We start from the raw sequence: 24,851 nt of genomic DNA on the forward strand, positions 1-24,851 counted from the left end.
TGTCAGATGGGTAAACTGCAAAAATTTTTTCCCATTCTGTGGGTTGCCGATTCACTCTAGTGACTGTTTCTTTTGACGTGCAGAAGCTGTGGAGTTTGATTAGGTCCCATTTGTCTATTTTGGCTTTTGTTGCCAATGCTTTTGGTGTTTTGGTCATGAAGTCCTTACCTACTCCTATGTCCTGAATGGTTTTGCCTAGATTTTCTTCTAGGGTTTTTATGGTGCCAGGTCTTATGTTTAAGTCTTTAATCAATCTGGAGTTAATTTTAGTGTAAGGTGTCAGGAAGGGGTCCAGTTTCTGCTTTCTGCACATGGCTAGCCAGTTTTCCCAATACCATTTATTAAACAGGGAATCCTTTCCCCATTGCTTGTTTTTGTCAGGTTTATCAAAGATTGTATGGTTGTAGATATGTTGTGTTGCCTCCGATGCCTCTGTTCTGCTCCATTGGTCTATATCTCTGTTTTGGTACTAGTACCATGCTGTTTTGATTACTGTAGCCTTGTAGTATAGTTTGAAGTCTGGTAGTGTGATGCCTCCCACTGTGTTCTTTTTGCTTAGAATTGACTTGGCTATGCGGGCTCTCTTTGGGTTCCATATGAAGTTCATGGTGGTTTTTTCCAGTTCTGTGAAGCAAGTCAGTGGTAGCTTGACAGGGATAGCGTTGATTCTGTAAATTACTTTGGGCAGTATAGTCATTTTCACGATATTGATTCTTCCTAACCATGAACATGGAATGTTTCTCCATCTGTTTGTGTCCTCTCTGATTTCGTTGAGCAGTGGTTTGTAGTTCTCCTTGAAGAGGTCTCTTACGTTCCTTGTGAGTTGTGTTCCTAGGTATTTTATTCTTTTTGTAGCAATTGTGAATGGCAGTTCGTTCTTGTTTTGGCTCTCTTTAAGTCTGTTATTGGTGTATAGGAATGCTTGTGATTTTTGTGCATTGATTTTATATCCTGAGACTTTGCTGAAGTTGCTTTTCAGTTTCAGGAGATTTTGGGCTGAGGCGATGGGGTCTTCTAGGTATACTATCATGTCGTCTGCAAATAGAGACAATTTGGCTTCCACCTTTCCTATTTGAATACCCTTTATTTCTTTTTCTTGCCTGATTGCTCTGGCTAGAACTTCCAGTACTATATTGAATAGGAGTGGTGAGAGAGGGCATCCTTGTCTAGTGCCAGATTTCAAAGGGAATGCTTCCAGTTTTTGCCCATTCAGTATGATATTGGCTGTTGGTTTGTCATAAATAGCTTTTATTACTTTGAGATACATTCCATTGATACCGAGTTTATTGAGGGTTTTTAGCATAAAGGGCTGTTGAATTTTGTTGAATGCTTCTCTGTGTCAATCGAGATGATCATGTGGTTTGTGTTTTTGGTGAATTACGTTTATAGACTTGCGTATGTTGAACCAGCCTTGCATCCCCAGGATGAATCCTACTTGATCATGATGGATAAGTTTTTTGATTTGCTGTTGCAATCGGTTTGCCAGTATTTTATTGAAGATTTTTGCATCTATGTTCATCATGGATATTGGCCTGAAGTTTTCTTTTCTTGTTGAGTCTCTACCGGGTTTTGGTATCAGGATAATGTTGGTCTCATAAAATGCTTTGGGAAGGATTCCCTCTTTTTGGATTATTTGGAATCGTTTCAGAAGGAATGGTACCAGCTCCTCTTTGTGTGTCTGGTAGAATTCGGCTGTGAACCCATCTGGACCTGGGCTTTTTTTGTGTGGTAGGCTCTTAATTGCTGCCTCGACTTCAGACCTTGTTATTGGTCTATTCATAGTTTCAGCTTCCTCCTGGTTTAGGCTTGGGAGGACACAGGAGTCCAGGAATTTATCCATTTCTTCCAGGTTTACTAGTTTATGTGCATAGAGTTGTTTGTAATATTCTCTGATGATGGTTTGAATCTCTGTGGAATCTGTGGAGATTTCCCCTTTATCTTTTTTTATTGCATCTATTTGGTTGTTCTCTCTTTTCTTTTTTATCAGTCTGGCTAATGGTCTGTCTATTTTGTCGATATTTTCAAAAAACCAGCTCTTGGATTTATTGACTTTTTGGAGGGTTTTTTGTGTCTCTATCTCCTTCAGTTCTGCTCTGATCTTAGTTATTTCTTGTCTTCTGCTAGGTTTTGAGTTTTTTTTTATCTTGCTCCTCTAGCTCTTTCAATTTTGACAGTAGGGTGTCAATTTTGGATCTCTCACTCTTCTCATGTGGGCACTTATTGCTATATATTTTCCTCTGGAGACTGCTTTAAATGTGTCCCAGAGATTCTGGTATGTTGTGTCTTCGTTCTCATTGGTTTCGAAGAACTTCTTTATTTCTGCCTTCATTTTGTTGTTTATCCAATCAACATTCAAGAGCCAGTTGTTCAGTTTCCATGAAGCTGTGCGGTTCTGAGTTAGTTTCTGAATTCTGAGTTCTAACTTGATTGCACTATGGTCTGAGAGACTGTTTGTTATGATTTCAGTTGTTTTGCATTTGCTGAGCAGTGCTTTATTTCCAATTATGTTATCAATTTTAGAGTAGGTGTGATATGGTGCTGAGAAGAATGTGGATTTGGGGTGGAGAGTTCTGTAAATGTCTATCAGGTTTGCTTGTTCCAGGTCTGAGTTCAAGCCCTGGATATCCTTGTTAATTTTCTGTCTGGTTGATCATCTAATATTGACAGTGGAGTGTTAAAGTCTCCCACTATTATTGTGTGGGAGTCTAAGTCTGTTTGTAAGTCGTTAAAAACTTGCCTTATATATCTGGGTGCTACTGTATTGGGTCCATATATATTTAGGATCATTAACTCTTCTTGTTGTATCGATCCTTTTACCATTATGTAATGACCTTCTTTGTCTCTTTTGATCTTTGTGGTTTTAAAGTCTATTTTATCAGAGATGAGAATTGTAACTCCTGCTTTTTTTTTTTGCTCTCCATTTGCTTGGTAAATTTTCCTCCATCCCTTTATTTTGAGCCTTTCTGTATCCTTGCATGTGAGATGGGTTTCCTGGATACAGCACACCAATGAGTTTTGTTTTTTTATCCAATTTGCCAGTCTGTGTCTTTTGATTGGTGCATTTAGCCCATTTACATTTAGGGTTAATATTGTTATGTGTGAATTTGATACTGCCATTTTGAGGCTAGCTGGCTGTTTTGCCCATTAGTTGATGCAGATTCTTCATCTTGTTGATGCTTTTAGCATTTGGTATGTTTTTGGAATGGCTGGTACTGGTTGTTCCTTTCTATGTGTAGTGCCTCTTTCAGGAGCTCTTGTAAAGCAGGCCTGGTGGTGACAAAATCTCTGAGTACTTGCTTGTTTGCAAAGGATTTTATTTTTCCTCCACTTATGAAGCTCAGTTTGGCTGGATATGAAATTCTGGGTTGGAAGTTCTTTTCTTTAAGGATGTTGAATATTGACCCCCACTCTCTTCTGACTTGTAGAGTTTCTGCCAAGAGATCGGCTGTGAGTCTGATGGGCTTCCCTTTGTGGGTGACCCGACCTTTCTCTCTGGCTGCCCTTGGTATTTTCTCCTTCATTTCAACCCTGGTGAATCTGACAATTATGTGCCTTGGGGTTGCTCTTCTTGCAGAATATCTTTGTGGTGTTCTCTGTATTTTCTGGACTTGAATATTGGCCTGCCTTGCTAGGTTGGGGAAATTTTCCTGGATTATATCCTGAAGAGTATTTTCCAGCTTGGATTCATTCTCTTTGTCACATTCTGGTACACCGATCAAACGTAGGTTAGGTCTCTTCACAGAGTCCCACATTTCTTGGACACTTTTTTCATTCCTTTTTGCGCTTTTTTCTCTAATCTTGGTTTCTTGTTTTATTTCATTGAGTTGATCTTCGACTTCTGATATTCTGTCTTCTGCTTGGTCAATTCGGCTGTTGAGACTTGTGCATGCTTTGTGAAGTTCTCATGTTGTGTTTTTCAGCTCCTTCAATTCATTCATATTCCTCTCTAAGTTGTCCATTCTTGTTATCATTTCCTCGAATTTTTTTTCAAATCTTTTTTCAAGGTTCTTGGTTTCTTTGCATTGATTTAGAACATGTTCTTTTAGCTCACGGAAGTTTCTCATTATCCACCTTCTGAAGTCTGATTCCATCATTTCCTCACACTCATTCTCCATCCAGCTTTGTTCCCTTGCTAGTGAGGAGTTTTGGTCCTTTGTAGGAGGTGAGGTGTTCTGGTTTTGGGTGTTTTCCTCCTTTTTGCACTGGTTTCTTCCCATCTTTGTGGATTTATCCACCTGTCGTCTGAGTAGTTGCTGACTATTTGATTGGGTCTCTGAGTGGACACCCAGATTGTTGACGATGAAGTATTTCTGTTACTTAGTTTTTCTTCTAACAGTCTAGACCCTCTGTTGTATGACTGCTGAGGTCCACTCCAGGACCTACTTGTCTGGGGTACACCTGTAGCAGCTGCGAAACAGTGAGGGATGCTACCACTTTCTTCTCCTGCTATCTTTGTCCCAGAATGATGCCTGCTAAATGTCAGTCTGATCAGTCCTTTTTGAGGTGACTCTTTGGATATACAGGGGTCAGGGAGCTCCTTGAGGAGATGGTCTGTACTTTATAGGAGCTCAAGTGCTGAGCTGTGAGCTCCGTTGTTCATTCAGGGCTGTTAGGCAGGTACGTTTAAGTCTGCTGCAGTAGAACTTATAAAACCCCTTTTTTCCTCAGATGCTCTGTCTCGGGGAGTTAGGGCTTTCTTTATGAATATCTGTTGCACTGTCCTGCCCAGCTAGGAGGCAGTCCAGTCACTATTTGCCTGCCAAGGCTCCGCCCTGCTATGGTGGGGTCCGCCCTATTGCCGTGGGCTCTTCCCTGCTGCCATGGGCTCTGCCCTGCTGCCGAGTGTAATTCTCTGTAGTCCTGTTTATATGGGTGTGGTTAAAACTGCTGTAATGATGGTGGCCCGCCTCTGTATTGGCGGAGTCTCTCTGTTATGGTGGGTTGCCTCGGCAATGGCAACCTGTGTCAGCAATGGGAGTGTACCTCAGTAGGGGCAGAATGCCTCAGTAATGGCGGATGCCCCTCCCCCACCAAGCTGCACTGTCCTGGGTTCAGCTGTGCCCGCAGTGAAACTCTCAACCCCAAGCATTTTGAATCACCATTTTGTTTGTCCCTGTGGGGGTGGGACCCACCGAGCCTGATCACCTGGCTCCCTGCCTCAGAGCCCTTTCTTTTTTTTTTTAAGTTGAATGGTTGACTCTCTCCCAGGTGTTTCAGTCACCTGCTGATAGGGTACTGGGATCTGTGTGATTTCTCGTGCAGCGACCCACTGCACCGGCTCAAACGTCACTTCCCGGGAATCTCCTGGTCTGGCTCACTGTCCAAGTCCCGTTTAATCAGATGGATATACTAATCTGCCCTCCCAAATCTCAGATTGCTGGTTTAACAGGGCACCCAGACCAGTGCATTTTGTGTGGAGTGCCGCTGCACTGTGGTGCCAGCCAAAACAGCCGTGCCAGCCGAAACAGCTGTGCTGGCATCCTGTGTCTCTCCTACACCTGGGAATTTCCCCGTTCTGTGGGCAACAAAGATCTGTCTGGAAATGTGGCTTGGACTCACCCTCTGCGCCTTCACTGAGAGCTGCAATCCTGAGTTGCTCCTACTGTGCCATCTTCTTTCCCCCCCAAGAGTATTCTTCAAAATGTTCTTACAGTCTTTGCAGCCAGTTTATATAATCATAGCAATTACAATTAAAATCTTCTGCATATTGATTCATTTTATTGACAAACTATTATTATTTTGTACATATTATGAAAAGTTGCACTTTCAAAATAAGTTCTTGAAAATTAGCCAGGTGCAGTGGTGGGCACCTGTAATCCCAACTACTTTGGAGGCTAAGACAAGAGAATCACTTGAACCTGGGAGGTGGAGGTTGCAGTGAGCTGATATGGTGCCACTGCACTCCAGCCTGGGCAATAGAGTGAGACTCTGCCTCAAAAAAAAAAAAAAAAAAAAAAGAAAAAAATAAAGTAAGCTTTATTCTTTTCCTGACATTTCAAATTAAGATGATTCACAGGGAGTGTAATACCAGCAAGAAAACTTACATCCCACTGACATTTTTATCTCTGATTATTGAATATCTGATGAACATTTGTTTCAAAAAATCTTGAAAGTCTATAGTTTTAAACTTTCAGTAAGTGTAGATTATTTACTTAACATTGCATCTTCCACTATTAGAAACGAATTTTATGCATATCTAGCTGAAATTTTTTTATAAATGTAAAATATTGAAAATATTCTGAACACAAATTCAATTTAATCTTTTAGGCCACAAACTAACAATATTATTAGTATATTTATTTGATTATATAATTAGCATCATATAGTGTTTTAGGCAAATACAACACTTGAGATCACTGCACTGACAACAGGGGTAGCTATTACATTATTACAGTAGTATAGTATGTACAGTTATTTTTATGCTGCTATGACTTAGTATTATACCTTTACATTTGTTTACATTTCTCTCATGGGCCAAATGTATGCTGTTGTAAGAATCTTGTACTATAGGTAAAGTGGTATGATAGTATATGAGGGTAGGCTATGCTAAATCAAACAAGCATACTATAAACCATAATATAACCCCAGAAATAACACCATAATGAGTTATAGGTAATAAGCCAACAAAGGAGATATAATGGAATTATAAAAAATGCTAAATTCGATAGAAGTTAAAAAATTGAGGAAGAATGGAACAAAGAACAGGTGAAACAAATAGTCAAAATTGATAAATTTAATTAAAGCTAATACTGTCAATAATCACAGTAAAATGTAAATTTTCTAACCACTCTAATTGAAGGCAGATATTGTCAGTTTAGACAAAAAAGCAGGACCCAAATATTAATATATACTGCCCGAAAGAAACACGCTTTCAGGAAAAAGATACAAATAGCGTAAAAAGGGAAAAGTTGGAAAATATACTATACTAAAACTATAAAAAGTAAACTGTAGTAACTATATTTATATCAAATGAAATTTTAAGGAAATAACATTACCAGAAATAAGAAGGGTCATCTTATAAGAATATAGGTGCCAATTTGAGGTAGGAGGTGGGACCCAACTTCAGAGGGCTAGACACCAGACTAGACTGAGGACTAGCTAAAGCACAACCCAGGTGAAAGCAGCTTTCAATCAGACCTACCCACCAATGTGTCAATTTAACATTGCCATGGCAACACCCAGGAGTTACCACACCTGTCCATGGTACCCAATGATCCAAAAGTTACTACCCCTTCCCTGCATAAACCACCCCTTAACCTACATACAATTCAGAGTGTGTATAAATATGACTGCAAAACTGCCCTGAGCTGCTACTCTGCCTTTGGGTTAGCCCTGTTCTGCTGGAGCAGTCATGGAGCTGTGATACCACTGGAGCTGTATCACTGCCTGTTCAGTAAAGCTGTTTTCTTCCTCTTGCTTACCCTTTAATTCTTTCCTGGGCAAAGCCAAGAACCCTCATGGGCTAAGCTCCCCTTTAGGGCTCTCCTGCACTTCATCAAATTTATCAAGAGCATAAATTTGTATGCCTTTATGCAACTAATACTAAAGTTTCAAAGCACATGAAGCAAAAACTGATATAACAGCGAGGAGAAACAGACAAGTCCACAGTGATAACTAGTGATTTCCAAATCCCTCTCTCTCAGTAAATAACAGATGTAGAGTATCAGTAAGAATGTACAAGACTTGAACAATACAATAAACCCACTTGATCTAATGTTATTTGTATAACATTTCACCTAATAACAACAGAATATATAGTTTATCCAAATGCACACAGAATATTTACCAAGATGGACTATATTCAGGGACATAAAACAAGCCTGAATAAATTTAAAGGATATAAATCACAAACTGGTGTCTGATCACAATGAAATCAAATAAAAAGTAACAACAAACTATTTCTTAAACATCCCTAAATACTTGTAAAATAAATAACACCATTCTAAAAAATCACCACCATAGATAGAAGAGTAAATCAAAATGAAAATTAGAAAAGATTTATATCAAATTAAAATAAAGACACAACATGTTAAAACTGGTAGAATGCAGCTCACACTTGGAATGAAATTTAGAGCAATAAATGTGCATGTTAAAAAAGAAGAAACTTTTAAGTCAATAAGCCAGCTCTAAGAAAATAGAAAAAGAAGGACAAATTAGACCCAGAATAAAAAGAATAAAGGAAACAATAAAAACTAGAACAGAAATCAATAAAAGGGAAAATAATAGAGAAAATCAATAAAACAAAAAGCGTATTCTTTGAGATAATCAGTAAAATCAATAAACTTCTAGACAGAATGCTGAGGGAAAAAAAGAATAAATACACAGATTACCAAAATCTGGAACAAGAGAAGTGATATCACTACAGGTTCTGCACACATTGAAAGGATAATAAGGTAATATTTGAACAGCTATACATCAGCAAATTATACATCTTAAATAGACAAATCCCTTGACAGACACAAACTGCCAAGATTACCTTAAGAACCTTAAACAGCCTAATATCTATTGAAGAAATTTAACTGATATTTTAAAAACCTTCCCACAAAGGAAAGCAAGAACCAAATGGCTTCCTTGGTTAATCCTACCAAACTTTTAAAAATAGTAATATCAATTCTATACAAACCCTATTCCAGAAAACTGATGAAACATAACACTTACCCCAAAGGATCTGTGAGCAGAATATATTAAGAATTCTCAGCTGGGCACAGTGAGTGGTTCATGCCTGTAATCCCAGGCCTTTGGGAGGCTGAGGTGCATGGACAGCTTGAGTCCAGGAGTTCGAGGCCAGCCTGGGCAACATGGCAAGATGTCATCTCTACAAAAAAATATAAAAATTACCTGGGCATGGTGTCATGCACCTATAGTACCAGCTAGTTGGGCGGCTGAGGTGGATGAGACTAGGAGGCAAAGGTTGCGACGAGCCTAGGAGGCAAAAGCTGCAATGAGCCGAGATTGTGCCACTGCACCCCAGCCTGGGTGACAAAGCAAGATCCTGTCTCAAAAAAAAAAAAAAAAAAAAAAAAAAAATCTCAAAACCAAACAATAAGAAAACAAATAACTAAAAAAGAGTTGATGAAGTTAATAAACTGTAACTATGTAACTACAATCAAATAAGATATATAGATGGCTAATAAATACAGACAAGATGCTTAATGCCATGACTCATTGGGAAAATGTAACTTAAAACCGCAATGAGATATCACTATACATCTATTAGAATGACTAAAATTTTAAAAACTGATCATATGACATGATTGTATATGTGGAAAATCCAAAAGGAATCTATAGATAACCTATTACAATAAATAAGTGAATTTAATATGATACTGGATAAGATCAATAAGATCAATGCATGATGGGACCTCTACATAAAATTATAAAACATCACTGAGGCAAATTAAAGAACCAAATAAGTAGAAGCAAATACTGTGTTCCTGGGTTGCAACACTCAATATTGTAAAGATATCAACTCTCCCAAATTGATCTATAGATTCCATGAAATTTCAATCAAAACCCTCTCAGAAGAGTTTGTAGTATGTGTGTTTGTGTGTGTCTTTGGAAATTGAGACTCTTTCACAAATGTGTTTGGGAAATATAAAAGAAACAAGACAATTTTTGAAGATGAATTTACACTACTTATAATATAGCTTTGGTAATTTAGAGAGTGTGGTGTTGGCCCAGCGAAAGTCAAACAGACAAAGGGAAAAGAATAGCAAGTCTGGAAACAGGGCACTTATAGTCACCTGGTTTATGAAAAAGTCCAATTGCAGTACCACGTGAAAAGGATGATAAAAAGTTGATAAATGTTGCTACATCAAGTAGATATCCTTATGGAAAAAAAACAAGTGGATCAATTTCAGGTATTCTGTAACCTGAATGTGAAAGGTAATACAACATAACTTCTACTAAATGAAGTATAATATTTGCATGATCTTAGAGTGGGCAAAAGTTTTTTAAACAGGGCACAAAAAGTCCTAATGATAAAGGAAACAATACATTTGACTACATTTAAAAAAGGATCTGTAAAGGATCAGACATCAAAAAATATCAGTGAGAAAATGAAAAGGCGCTGGATGCGGTGGCTCACGCCTGTAATCCCAGCACTTTGGGAGGCCGAGGCGGGTGGATCACGAGGTCAAGAGATCGAGACCATCCTGGTCAACAAGGTGAAACCCCGTCTCTACTAAAAATACAAAAAATTAGCTGGGCATGGTGGTGCGTGCCTGTAATCCCAGCTATTCAGGGGGCTGAGGCAGGAGAATTGCCTGAACCCAGGAGGCGGAGGTTGCGGTGAGCCGAGATTGCACCATTGCACTCCAGCCTGGGTAACAAGAGTGAAACTCCGCCTCAAAAAAAAAAAAAAAAAAAAAATTAGCCAGGTGTGGTGGCATGTGCCTGTAATCCCAGCTACTCAGGAGGCTGAGGCAGGAGAATCCCACGAACTTGGGAGGCTGAGGTTGCAGCGAGCCGAGATCACACCATTGCACTCCAGCCAACGTGACAGTGCAAAACTCTATCTCAAAAAAAGAAAGAAAGAGAAAGGCAATCCAGACAAAAAAAAAGATTCTTTCATACGTATTATTAAAAATATCAGAAAACATAATGTACTTTGCATGTTAATAAGAAAATACCAGAAAACCCAATAGAAAAATGGGAAAATACTTGAACACTTCCTTATGAGAATATATAAATGGATAATAATATGATAAGGTGCTCAACACCACTAGTTGTCAGGGATATGCAGATTAAGACTACTATGAGATAGCGCTACAAGTCTACCAAAATATCAAAAATTAAAAGACTCATAATAGCAAGTGTTGGCAAGGATGTGGAACACTTGAACTCTTATATACAACTAAGGCTTTATACGACCACTTTGGAAAGCTGGAAATAGCTACTAAATCTGAAAAAAATACATGCTTCAGCAACCCCACACTTAGGTGTACCCAGAAGAAACAAATACATATGTTCACCAAAACATGTACAAGGCATGGACAAGATTTGTAATAACCAAACACTAGAAACAACATAACTATTTTTTCACAGTAGAATGGACAAAGAAACTGTGATGGATTCATGAGATAAAACACTACGCAGCAGTGAAAATGAATCTACTCTGGCGACATGCGACATTATGGCTGAATCTTACAAACCCAATACTAAATGAAAGAGATTCCAAAGAGTACATATTGTTTGACTCAACTCATCTCTAATTCTAATATGGGCAAAACCAATCTATGCTGACATACCTGAAGACTTATTTCCTTTGTGAAAAACGCTGTGTAGTGACCCGGAGGGGTACAATGGAGACTTCTGGTGTATTAATACTGTTCTTTTTCTTAACCTGAGTGGTGGTTACAAGGATATGTTTGTTCACTCTATTGAAATTCATTATGCTGTATACTTCTGATTTGTTGAGTTTTATGTCTGTATGTTATGTTTAAATATAAGTTCATATTAAAATGTGTGTGTGGAAAGATGAGGTAGGTATACTCTTCCTTATTCCTCCTGTTAAATCTGAGTATTCTGGGTATTATGAATAAAGCAAACATAAGAAAACTCTGAAAGGTGGAGAAAAGAAGGCAGAACCAGTTAGAGACCATGGGACCCAAGGAATGAAACCGTGATGAGCTTTTTGGGCTTTATTTTTACTTCATATATATCTGGGTCTTGGAGCTGAAGAAGGTGGCAACCCAGAGACGTCAACAAGCACAGACCTAAATCAAGCCCCAATTAAAGCTTGATCTCTCCAGTTGAAGGACCAGGAAGGGTCTGTTCTACGCCAGCCAAACACCGCAGGAAAAGTTGTGCTGTCCCCACCCTGCACCTACCTAGCCAGCAAAGTTAAGTGATGAGTATAGACTTCTAGCATCGTCAGGCTATATCAATGTGCCCCAACCCTTTGGCTAGATGGGGATATCACAGAAGGTCAAGATGGGAGCCAGGTCTTTTGCCTCTAGTGGGCAGTTCCAAGGCCTCCCACCTGCAATGTCAGCGCAGACCATGTGGAGAGGCTAGACTTCCACCACCACCCCACAGTAACGAGGACCAACTGATTTTTGACAAAGGTGTAAGAGCAATCCAATAGAGAAAACAGAACGTTTTTAACAAATGGTGCTGTAGCAAATGGACATCTGTGGGCAAAAACCCGAAAACAACAACAATTAAAAAACCCCTCCAGCCTAAGTCTTACACCTCATACACCTTTAACTCAAAATGGACAATGAGCATAAATGTAAGACATAAATGTTTTTTAATTTTTTCAAAAAACATGGGAAAATATCTTGGGACTTAGGGCTTAGTAAAGAGTTCTTAGACATGACACCAAAAGGCACAATTCATAAAAGAAAAAATCAGTAAACTGGACTTCATCAAACTCAAAAAACTTTTGTTTTGAAAAAGACCTTGTTAAATTGCTTGGTGTGGTGACTCATTCCTATAATCCCAGCACTTTAGGAGGCTGAGGTGGTAGGGTTGCTTGAAGCTAGGAGTTCAAGACCAGCCTGGGTGACACAGCAAGACACGGTCTTTATTAAAAAACAAACAAAAAAATTAAATCAGCTGGGTGTGGTGGCACACCCCTGTGCTCATAGCTATTTAGGAGGCTGAGGTGGGAGGATCACTTGAGCCCAGGAGTTTGAGGTTGTAGTGAGCTATGATCATGCCACTGCACTCCAGCAGAGTGGGAAAAAAAAATTGTAAATCATATATCTGACAAAGAACTAGTATCTAGAATTCACAAAGAACTCTCAAAACTTAACAGTAAAGAAAACAATCTAATTTAAAAATGGACAAAAGACATGAACAAACATTTCATTAAAAGGATATACAGATGGCAGTTAAGCACTTGAAAAGATGTTCAACATCATTAGTCATTGGAAATGCAGATTAAACCCACAATAAGGCCAGGCACGGTGGCTCACTCCTGTAATCCTAGCACTTTGGGAGGCTGAGGTGGGTGGATCATGAGGGCAGGAGATCGAGACCATCCTGGCTAACACAGTGAAACCCTGTCTCTACTAAAAATACAAAAACTTAGCCAGGTATGGTGGCACACGCCTGTAGTCCCAGATACTAGTGAGGCTGAGGCAGGAGAATCGCTTGAATTTGGGAGGCAGAGGTTGTAGTGAGCTGAGATCGTGCCACTGCACACCAGCTTGGGCAACAGAGTGAGACTCTTTCTCAAAAAACAAACAAACAAACACAAACAAATACTACATTCCTCTCAGAACGACTTAAAATATTGACAACAGCAAATGCTCATGAGGGTGTGAAGAGGCTGGATCGCTCATCCATTGCTGGCAGGGAGTGGCAAGTGGTAGACCCAGTCCTGGAAAGTCTGGCAGTTCCTTTAAAAAACAAGCATGCATATGACCTAGTAATTGCACTGCTGAGCATTTATCCTGGAGAAATAAAAACTCCCTGTCACACAAAAATCTCTACATGATAGTTCATAACAGCTTTATTTGTAATTGCCCCAAACTGGATATAACTCAGATGCCTTTCCACAGGTGAGTGGTTAAACAAACTGTACATCCATTCTATGGAATGCCATTCTGCAGTAAAAGGAAGTAACTATTGCTACAAACAATAACCTGGGTGAATCTCCATAGAATTATGTGGGAAAAAAATAGGACATACAGTGGAATAGTAACCAGCAGGGAACATGAAAGAACTGCTGCTATATGAATCAACAGATGGATCTCAGGAACATAATGTTAAGAAAAATGCAAGTCATAGGACAGAATATACAGTTTGAGATTTTATATAAAATTCAAAAGATGCAAAACAAAAATGTATTGTTGGAGACACATTCAAATGTGATAAAAACTCGAAGAAAAGCCAGGGTTCTGGATTTCCAAGCTGGGGAGGGAGGGAGGGAGGGGCAGAAACACCCAGGGGCATCGAAAGTACCATAATGTTTGAGTGCTCCAGCCAGGTGGAGTGAAAAAAACCTATACCAAAAGGTGACATACTGTGTCATAATGCCACTTATATAAGATTCTTGAAATAACACATTTATTGAAATGAAGAACAGATTAGTGGTTGCCAGAGGTTAGGAAGGGGTTGAGGGTGGGAGGAAAGTGGGTGTGGCTATATAAGGGGAACATGAGGACTCTGCCGTAACAGAAATGTTCTGTACCTTGACTGTCTTAATGCCGGGATCCAGATTGTGATATTGTAGTATATGGTTCTGCAAGATCTTACTCTTGGGGAAAACTAGATAAAGGATACACAGATCTGTCTTTTTTTTATTGCATTTTAGGTTTGGGGGTACATGTGCAGAACATGCAAGATAGTTGCATAGGTACACACGTGGCAGTGTGATTTGCTGCCTTCCCCCCCTTCACCCACATCTGGTATTTCTCCCCATGCTGTCTTTTTTTTCTGACTTTTTGTGAATCTACAATAATCTCAAAAAGCTTAATTAAAAATATATATATAATAGCAAAGGGCTAAGGATAACCAAGATCTTGAAGAAAATGAAAAATATAGATGACGCTATAGTGCTATAGGATCTGGCTAATATGTTTGAAAAATAGTTTGGCATAAAATTAAACACACATTTGTTTTTATATCATGATTTATCTACCGATACATATCTTAGAAAAACTTCACAGGGGCATCAGGAGACATGTAAAGAATGCTGATAGCAGCATTGTTTGTTAACAGCAGAAACAAAACTGGGTGCATTTTCCAATGCACTGGTTTCCTAATCAGTATGGTTATGTAAGATGTTACCATTGTGGTAGCTGGGTGCAGGATACACAGAAACATCCTGTACTGTTATTTGTAACCTTTAGGTGAGGATACAATTATTTAAAATAAAAAAAATAAATGACACATTTTACTGAAAATCATTTAAACATTGGGGCATGAATACTAACCAGCGATGAAAATGAAAGAACTGCTGCTACATGAATTAACAAATGGATCTCAGGAACATGATGTTAAGAAAAATGCAAGTCAGGACAGAATATACAGTTTGATACCTTATATGAAAATCGAAAGACGCAAAAGAAAACCAAGTATTGTGAAGGACACATCCAAATGTGATAAATCCGAAGAAAAGCCGAGATTCTGGATTTCCAAGTTGGGGAGGGAGGAAGGAGAAGAAAACTCGTGGGGTCCTGAAAAGTACTGTAATATTTGAGCTCTCCAACTGTGTCGAGGGTAAATGGGCACTCATAGTGACAGGTTTTCTTTGTAACTTACATATGAACAGCACATACCAAATAGGAAGCTTTAAAGAATTTTTAAAAATGGAACACACAGATGCTGTGTGGAAGAAACTCTTTTTAGTGAGATTTCCAACCTAAGTTTCAGTGGCCAGATTTTCTACCTGGAGGAAGCCTGTCTGCTCTAGGGCAGGTTAAGGACAAGACCCAAAATTAGGGGAGATAAGCAATAATAGTTGGAGGAGAAAGACTTGGAGCAGAGCAGACTCGGAGTCTCTAAGGCTGTCATTTCCACAGCATGATGACTGCATTCGGAGAGAAACGTCAGTATCTGCTCCAGCTACATGAGCCAGCCCAGTAGTCAGAGTTGAGTTTTTGTCACTTGAACTGGAAGAATTACGATAGAGTCCCCCAAGGTAAGGTGGACCATAGTCAGCCCAGCTGGACCTGGTAAGCTTATGGGATGACTTGGAGGTGCCCAGAGGGCCTCTGCCCCAGCACTCCCTCCCCTACTGCCATACCACCTTACATGTGCAGAACCAGATGATCAGAGGAGGTACAGGACTTGCCTAGGCTTACCCCAAAGATGGTGTCTTTTCTGGCACACCTCAGCTGCTTTGTCTTGCCACCAATGATTTCCTCAGGTCGGGATGAGAAGGTACAGGGAGACAGAACCAGATGTTAGGAGAAGGTGCAGGTTGGAGGAGTGTTGCATGGCTGGGTACCTTGACCCGTAGCTCCCTGGCCCTTCTTTGGAGGGATCACTCACAGAGGCAGGAAGGGCTGTGACTTGGGAGTCTCCTCTCCTTCTAGAGCTTTCTTCAGCCCCAAGCTGGATATGGTCTTCTAGGAGAGTATGAGCCCCAGAGAAGTAGGTGGGAGTCTGGAGGGTTACCCTCAGCCTGATGCCTGCCACAGCCAGGCAGATACTCTAGGGTGATGACTTACAACCACTGGGGTTTCAAACTGAAGGGCATTATGAAAATAGGACAGATATTTTGATTTGAGTTCTATATGTTCATTCAAACATTCAGCAACTATTTCTTAAACTCTGAGCTATGTCCTTGGGATGTGCCAGTGGTGGAGCTTCAACTACTGCTTTTATGGAACTTGCGGTCAGGTTTTTAACAAGAAATAGGAGAGGCATTTGAGGTGAGCACTCCAGGGAGACAGGCTTGCCCAAGCAAGCCTGTAAGTCGAAAGTGTGTAACAAGTGTCCACGAGAAATCTGGAGGTGAAGGCTGTGTCTCACTCCTTTCTCTTTGTATAACACATGCGTGCACACACCATCGTGTTCACCAAAATGCAGATTATAATCTCAAATAAATGCTCACTGAACAGCCATAAATGAATGAGACCACGTGGTGGCAGGACAGTAAGGGATAGCTTTGTAAAACCTCAATTAACCAGCATACCTTAGGCTTGGGCTGACCTGGGAGCGTTTCTAGCGCTTGGCGTCTGCTCTTTGCTCTCACACACTCACAACTTGGTCCGTGTGCCTCGATGGGCCAGGCCAGTAGAGGCCAAGGAGAGGTCGCCCACCTGTCCTCAGACAGCTCATTGTCCAGATACACCTAATTGCCAGGGTGGGGAGTGGTGCTGTCAGCCTGGTGACCCCAGGATCAAGAAATGTAGGGCACCGTCCTGGAGATAGAGGCACTGGCATTGAGAGTGTCACCGTTCCTTCTCTCCCAGGGAGTAGGTCAGGAATTAGCATAAAAAGATCCAAATGTGCCGCTGGTTTGAGGTAGGCGCGCCCTATATTGGCAGCTCCTCTCTGGCTGGCCAGATCTGCAGAGGCACCCACAGACCCCACAAGATGCCGCCCAAATAAAGGGTCTAGGCCTCGAGAGGGGAGGGCGAGCTAGAAGCCACAGGGGGCAAGAATCGAGCCCCATCTGCGCCAAGTACGCCAGGTTTCCTTAGGTCTGCCCGCCCTGAGGCGCCTTGCCACACCCTGGCTCTCCCCCACTTTCGTTCCTTTCCGCCCTGTCGGACCGCTGCGCCGTGCATCGGTGTCTCGCGAGGAGGAGGAAGGGACTGGCATCCAGGTTTAAAAGACCAGAAACAAATGTCCCCTCACAATTTCGTGTCATTTTCTGGGTTCAAAAGACGGGGAGAGTGGGGAAGACAGACGTAGCGGGGCAGCGAGAGACGGTCCGATCCCGGGTCCTCTCAGAGGCACGGCAAGGCGGTTCTCTCCCGCCCGGGTGCGGGCTGGGGTGGGCGGGCGCACGCCCCCCAGCCCCGCAGCGCCGCGGGCCCCGCATGACATCAGAGGTTGGGGAGCGCGCAGAGCGCAGGCGCCGGCGGAGCAGGGAGGCGGGAGGAGGCCGACTGGCGCGGCTCTGGAGAGCGCTCCTCCGCCCCGCGCGCAGTCCCTGCGCCCCGCTCCGCCCGCGCCTCTCTTGCAGCGCCGCGCCTCGGGCGTAAAGAGCGCGCCCCTCGCACCGCAGTCAGCGCCGCCCGCAGCAGCCCAGCCCCAGCTTTCCTGCGCCTCCTCCTCCCTCTCCTCCTCCTCCTCCGCCGCCGGACACGCAGCCGCAGGCCAGGGCCGGGACGCAGCTGGGGAGTCAGGGACACGCGCAGCCAGCCCTTCCCCCTCCGGCTCCCGCACCGCCGGCCGCCTCCCCTCGCCCTCCTCCTCTCCCCTCCCTGCTCCTTCGCTTCTTCCTCCTCCTCCTCTCCCGGCCCCGGCTGCCAGCATCATGTCCGCAGGGGGAGATTTTGGGAATCCACTGAGAAAATTCAAGTTGGTATTCCTGGGGGAGCAGAGCGGTAAGTACCCGGTTTAATCTATTGGCTTGTCGCCGAGTCGACCCCAGCCTCCCAATCGCCCACCCCATTGGGACCCCCGGCCCGGCTCGCAAAGGCTCCTCCTTGCCGGGGTGGAGGAGAGGGACCGAGATGGGGAGGTCGGGTCCGGCTCGGGCGGGGTCGGACGAGGGAGGGGCCAAGGAAGGAGACGGAAAGAGGCGTTGGCGCCAGGGGTGGAGGTGAGGGTGGATTCTAGGTGGGGGGCCCGGGGTGCGGGTGCAGGTGCCGCGCGGCAGGGGGCCCGGAGGGCGGCGGCTCGCTCCGAGGCGCTGGCCGAGGCGTGAAGGACCCGGGCTCGCTGGCTAGCTCACACTGCGGCACCGGCTGCGGGCGACCGCGCAGGTGGCTGGGTGCTGGCGGGGGTGGGAAGAGCGACGGGCGCCGTCCTTGGAGACCGAAGCGAAGCCGGTGTCTAGCCGAGCCCCACTCCGCTGCACTGGGGGTTCCCTGCGGACCCTGCCGGGCACCATGCGAAGGAGCACGTCCAGGCCCTGGGACAAACAGCCTCGGGGGGAGAAAAGACCGACACCTGTCTCTGCTCGAAAGAGCGAATGCAGGCCATGGGGAACCGGGCGCCTACCTCCCCTGGCTCAGGTCCGACTCGGCACAGAAGGTTCTAGACCCGCTGCCCTTCGCCCGTGCTTGTTAGCCTCCTTGATGCTCAGGGGTCTGGGCAATGACAGTGAGGGCTCCCCCAACTCCAGGCGATTTCGGGAATGATACAGGGGCACCTCACACCTGGCTCTGGGCAGAGAAAGGCCCAGGCGACACGCCCTGCCTTGCTTCCCAGCACTCCTCCGGAGAGCTACGGTGGATTCTTCCCACCCCCACCTCCCAGCTCACCGCCCTTCTTGGGGGAGGGGAGGTCACCGTGGCAGCCGGCCAGAGCTGGGGGAAGGGGAGACTGCTTCTCCGCTGCCCGGCTTCCTCCCAAAAAAACGTCTCTGAAAACCAGGTCGGTTCTGAGGCGGGAAGCCCAGATTGAAGATCTGGGAGCTCTCTGCCACCTGTGGGAAGGAGTGGCTTTCCGAGCATCTCTCCAGAGGCCTCCAGTGGGTTGCGGGAGACAAGCTGAATCCTGGTCAGCTTTGCTGTGGGAGGATGCTGTCCTTGGGGGATCAGGACCCCAGCTCTGGCTCTGCAGACCAGTCCTGTTCACCTGGGTTGGTACCTCTCTGACAAGGGAGGCCAAAAGAAAGGGAATGGTGGGAGGACTGGTTGGGCCTGGGTGGGCCAGGAACAGTGCTACTGTGCTGTGTGTACAGGAGGGTTATGGAGGTCACGTGGCTGGCTGGCTCTTGTCTGCTGATGCTCATTGCCTGAGATGGATGCTTCAGAGAAGGGCATTAGAAGGTAGTGTCCAGGCCCAATATGGAGATGGGTTTGGGGGCCGGGTTGGGCCTTTCAGACAAGATCCACTCAGCCAGCTAGCCTTTGCCCTGGATTCTGATTTTCTGTTTCTAATAGATCTGTTTCATGGAGCTGACCGTTCCCTGTGCGTGTAAGGGATTTTGGTGGTATTCACATCCCAGTGGTAGTCTCACCGGGCCTGCAGCCCTAGGAGATAACCTGCAGGGATCAGGCAGCCTGGGAGTTGAATTCTTAGCTGTGTTATCTTTAGAAAAATTTGAGGCCTCTCTTTGACTCACTTTTTGTCTCTGAAAAATGGTCGCTTGAAGACAGTTCTCTTCTTCATGTTTCCTTAGTGCCTCTCAAAGGGCCTGGACCCTGGTAGGTTCTCAACAAACATTTGTTTATTCTAAGTCTGCACAAGCTTCAGAAGGGACTAGGAGTTTGGGGAAGAAAGTGTCTCTGGTGAGTCTGAGGGAACATCTGGGTTCCCTCAGAATCGCTGATGAACTGAGGCCCCTGGTGAACCCTACCCTGGTGAAGGACTTTGCTCCCAAAATGACAGAAATGAGAGCTGAAGCCTAAGAAATGAACCCACCACCTCTCCCACAAGTTCACATGGGAAGTCTGAGCCCCAGGGAAAGGGGAAGCCTTGCACAGAGTTCCAGAATGCCATTGTGAGTTGTTCCTACTTCTTCGCTGGAGCCCCACCTCTTGTTCCAGTCTGGTATTTTTCACTAGCGTGTCATTGTGGAGTAAAGTAAGATGACCTTGAATTGGGAAAGCCGACAACTAAGGAGACTCCCTGAGAGGAAGTGAGGGTTGCTGCTGTCTGTCCAGGCTTAGAGCTGGGGCTTGTGACCGGTAGAAATGCCGACTAGTTGGTCCGGAGCAGGGTTGGGGTCCCTTGGAACATGGTCATTAGAGAATCACTGCCATCCATTAGATGGGCTGCTGGCCACCCTGGTGCCTTCTGAAGCAGGCCCTGAAAAGCCTGATGCCAGTTTGTTGTGTCATTAGTCGGTTGTTTCACAGAGCTTTTGAGTTAGGTGGGGCAGATGTGCATCTCTGTGTAGGTAGGGATGGGCAGTCACCTCCACAGCCGCTTCTTCTACCTTGCCTGCACAGTTTGGCAGCTGTTGGCCATTTGTGCCAGCATCCTCTGCAGTGGAGAGAGCCTCCTAAGGGCTGGCCTTCACCCTGACCCTAACTCTCCCTTTTTATATGACCTCGGAGGTCCTTTACCTTCTGTATATGGGGGACATGGGCCAGCTGAGCTCAGCAGAGTCTTCTAGAGCAGCATGGGCCTGCTGATAGGAGCCGAGTCCCCTGGAGAGGGGCCAGGGGAAGGAGCTGGAGGGATGTGGCTTTATCTTATTTCCTGTATCTAGCATAATGGTGGCATCTCTCTAGGCTGGTGGGCAAGGGCAATGGCTTCCCAAGAGGAATGGCATGCATGGACCAGGGTATGGAGCACACCCTGGGCTGGATAATCCCAAGTGGACATCAGGTCTTTGAAGATACCAGGGAACTGATTTGAATGGGAGGCCCTTGAGAAGCCACTCTGGAGGAAATACCTCAAACCAGTGAAAGAGCCCCCTCCTGGCAGCAGAGGTACTGCTGTCTCTCTGGCCCATGGAGTATAGGCTGGTCGACAGTGTCAGCCTGGCACAGTCTGGGATTGTGGGGATGGTGCTGTGGACCCAGGGTGAGATTTCCTTGTGGCAGGGAGACTATGCAGTCCCATTGGTACCAGATGGCTCTCTGGGCCTAGTGGATATGCTCTTGTGCTGATGGCAGTGGTAGGCAACATGGGGGGTGACATATACGAGTCCTAACTGGGGCATTTGATGGTATCCAGAGAAGACAAACAGGAGCAGGTGTCTGAGGAAGGAGAGTGGGCCTGTGGGATCCATGTCATCCTCCTAAGCTCTAATGGCATTCTGTCGGCTTTCAGGCTTCACCCGGCACATCTCAGTGTGTGTGGTGGGAAGGGAGGGTGAGGGATGTGTCAGCTGTGCACTATCTTCTTCTGACCCCCCCCCCCTTCCCCAAGACTCTTCCAGTGAAAGCAGGAGGATTGGATGGAGACACAAAAGCTCTGTCTGCTTTGCTTTCCTAGCTGAGGCCAGCAGGCCAATTTCTCCCCCCGACCAGCCACTTACCTGCCTGCTCTGCCCCTGGCATTGTGCTGCTGGAGGTGCTGTCCATTTAGAGCATAATGTGAATAGCATTCCTTGGAGCTGTGCAATGAGGCGACCCTGCAGGCAGTACCTTTTAGATCAGTTCAGTTCAGTTGTTTAGTCATTTGTTCATTTATCCTTCCCTCCCCACTCCTTCTCCCTTCCTCCCTCCATTATCTGTTTATTTATTTATTCTTTGAGAGTATCCCTGCCCTCCTGGAACTTACAGTCCACTGGGAGCACAGACATTTCTGAGTATAATTACAGTAAAGGTCTATGAGAGCCATGATGAGAGAACAGCTGCTATTGGAAACTAGAGCAGGGCCCCTGCCCTGCCTGGGGGGCCTGGTGTCAGAGGCAGCTTCCGTAGGCTTCAGAGCAGGGGATGCTCCTATAGGCAGTAGGCTACTACTACTTTGTCCTTGGGCTGTGTGTAGAAAGTAGGTCTTGGAAAGAGCCTACCTTATGCAGAGGGCCTTGCCTGTTCTTCTGCCCTGTTCTATAGAAAGTGTATGGGGTGCTTTGGGAGGCCGAGGTGGGCAGATCACTTGAGGTTGGGAGTTTGAGACCAGCCTGACCAACACAGAGAAATCCCATCTCTACTAAAAATACAAAATCAGCCAGGCATGTGGCACACATCTGTAATCCCAGCTACTGGGATGGCTGAGGCAGGAGAATTGCTTGAACCTGGGAGGCAGAGGTTGTGGTGAATCAAGATTGCGACATTTTACTCCAGTCTGGGCAATAGGAGCAAGACTCCATCTCAAAAAATAAAGAAAGAAAGTGGATGTGTATGGTGTGGAGGTTCAGGAGGACACGGGTGAATCTCATGTCTGGCTTGCTGGTACTAAGGAGGGGCAGTCCCTGCACTTTCAGCCCATTCCTCTCTGGTTAAGGGTTAATGATCATTCAGTGGCCCTCACTGCCTGGAAGGCCCACTCCTCTGTCCACAGCCTGGCCCATCCGGACCCCTACCCTCCTACCAGCACACCACAGAACACCTGCCCTCCTGCACGGAGCCCTTCATTGGCCTGGTAGATGTGCCAGCAGCCCCTCCTAGGAAGCTTCCTCCTCCCCACCAACTTCCAGACTCACTTGCTCTGAGGAGCTCAGCTCCACTCTTGCTGCCCTGGCCTACCAGCCCACCTGGCCACACACCGTGGCACAGCTTTGTTTTTCTCTGAACATTTCTTAAATACGGTCATATGCTTTCCTGTGACCTGTCGTCTGTTGTCTCTGTTAGCTAAGGATTTTTAAATGTTAACTTTTTTAGGTACAAAAACCCTAATTGAATTTTAAGCGTCTTCTGAGGACTATGTCTTAGTCATCATTTCACCTCTCCCCACCTGCAGGTGGTTTGCGCTTATTAAATGTCTTGATTTGAAAATGATGAGATTATCCTCACCGTGTGAGATTTGCTGATGGCCCATCAGTAGATTAAAAGTGAAGGAAGTTGAGGTGGCTTTGAAAGAGGATTCTTATTTCAAATTCCTGACACCTGCTGCTTTTTCAAGGCAGATTTTTTTTTTTTTTTTTTTTTTTTTTACAAGCAACATCTAAGAATCTTTTCTGAAGGATTGGATCATTTAATCTTTTTTTTTGAGATAGAGTCTTGCTCTGTTACCCAGACTGGAGTGCAATGATACAATCTCAGCTCACTGCAACTTCCACCTCCTGGGTTCAAGCAATTCTTGTGCCTCAGCCTCCTAACTGGGACTACAGGCCCATGCCAACACACCTGGCTAATTTGTGTACTTTTAGTAGAGATGGGGTTTTACCATGTTGTCCAGGCTAGTCTCGAACTTCTGACTTCAAGTGATCTGCCCACCTCAGCCTCCCAGAATGCTGGGATTACAGGTGTGAGCCACCACACCCAGCTGAATCATTTAACCCTGGGCATGCCCAACTCACAGTTCATCTCAAAAAACCTGAAGTTCTTGGGGGCACTTCCTCATTCCTAGTCTCTGAAGAAATACATGAGAATAGCCAGGCCACCGGAGGTGGGAAGGGACACACCAGACCTCAGCCTGTCAGAGCTCGCTTTGAGATCTGGAGGAAATCACCCTGTTGTTTTGAGCCTTACCTTCCTGCTCTTGCTTTCTCTCTTCCCAGTTTTTCTCCTTTCCACAGTGGCTGGCATAAGAAGGGGCCCCTTCGTGGATATTGGGGTAAAACCTAAAAAGCAAGGGTAAAAACCTTTACTTTTTTATTTGTTTAAAGAAATGTGTGTAAGTGAGAGAGTCAGACAGATGTCAGGAGAATTAACCTGTAGTTGGTATAAGAGGAAGGTGGCACCTTTAATTCTGATGATACATAGCAAGAGAACTTACCAGCAGAGAAAAAAAAAAACTTAGAATATGTTCTGGCTGTGTAGATGTGATAGTAATTACTGTCTTTTGCATGATCTGATTATCATTATCATTTTGAGCCCCCAGATTATAATGAATCACATTAAATTATAACAAAATAAGGGTGGGTGCAGTGGCTCACGTCTCTAATTCCAGCACTTTGGGAGACTGAGGCGGGTGGATCACTTGAGGTCAGGAGTTTGAGACCAGCCTGGCCAACATGGTGAAATACTGTCTCTACTAAAAAATATAAAAATTAGCCAAGCATGGTAGCGCCTTCCTATAATCCCAGCTGCATGGGAAGCTGAGGCAGGAGGACTGCTTGAACCCAGGAGGTAGAGGTTTCAGTGAGCCGAGATGGCACCACTACACTCTACCCTGGGCAACAGAGCAAAACTCTGTCACTAAATGAATAAATAAATAAAACCTTCTTGTCCTTTTGTTCCTTATTGTATCCCTAAAATCAGTCTATGAATATTTATCCTTATAGGTGTTGCCCCAACATTGCAGACTCGCTTGGGACAGGCCCGAGGGTGGTACCGTTTGTGTCCCATTCAGACTGCAGATTTTCCCTGTCCTCCCCACCCGTGTCTTCCATTGTTGCTGAATGAATCAACCATTGAATGTGTAGGGCTGTCTGATTTCAGTGTGAATAGTTTTGGTAAATTATTGGGCAGAACCATTGGGGAAGGTGAGAGAGGTTAGGTAGAACAGCAGAATTCATAAGCATTTGGGGCGGACTACCAGGAAAGCTGCTGGGCATTTTCTCGGCGTCTGCCATCCTTTTCCATTTCTCACCACAGGGAAGAGAAGCCGGGGGAGCTCTGGTGGAGGTTGCCAGGGAGAAGTACCAGACACGCCCTGAGATGGACAGCTTTTGTTAGGGCGGAAAGACAGGCTGCCAGCAAATGGGGCTCCAAGCAGGGCCTGGGAACTTGGAATGGCAGGCCAGTCTTTGTTTCCTAGAAGAAGGG

The 24,851-nt window shown here is 44.6% G+C and overlaps 1 protein-coding gene and 1 long non-coding RNA gene across 2 annotated transcripts in view; one reads left to right on the forward strand and one right to left on the reverse strand.

Moving 5' to 3' along the window:
* Positions 1-18,819, reverse strand: part of LOC144579930 (uncharacterized) — a 66,894-nt gene extending 48,075 nt beyond the window's left edge. The window contains exons 1-2 of the long non-coding RNA XR_013528634.1: positions 18,577-18,819; positions 8,659-8,815 (exon numbers count right to left, since the gene is read on the reverse strand). This is a non-coding gene — a long non-coding RNA (uncharacterized LOC144579930). The remainder of the gene's footprint in view (positions 1-8,658; positions 8,816-18,576) is intronic.
* RAB6B (RAB6B, member RAS oncogene family) overlaps positions 17,556-24,851 on the forward strand; it is a 74,262-nt gene continuing 66,966 nt past the window's right edge. The window contains exon 1 of the mRNA XM_002759601.7: positions 17,556-17,957. Coding sequence (XP_002759647.1) covers positions 17,888-17,957 — 70 coding nt within the window. The 5' untranslated portion in view covers positions 17,556-17,887. The remainder of the gene's footprint in view (positions 17,958-24,851) is intronic.

The sequence above is a fragment of the Callithrix jacchus genome, chromosome 17 (genome assembly GCF_049354715.1).
Source record: "Callithrix jacchus isolate 240 chromosome 17, calJac240_pri, whole genome shotgun sequence".
NCBI lineage: Eukaryota > Metazoa > Chordata > Mammalia > Primates > Cebidae > Callithrix > Callithrix jacchus.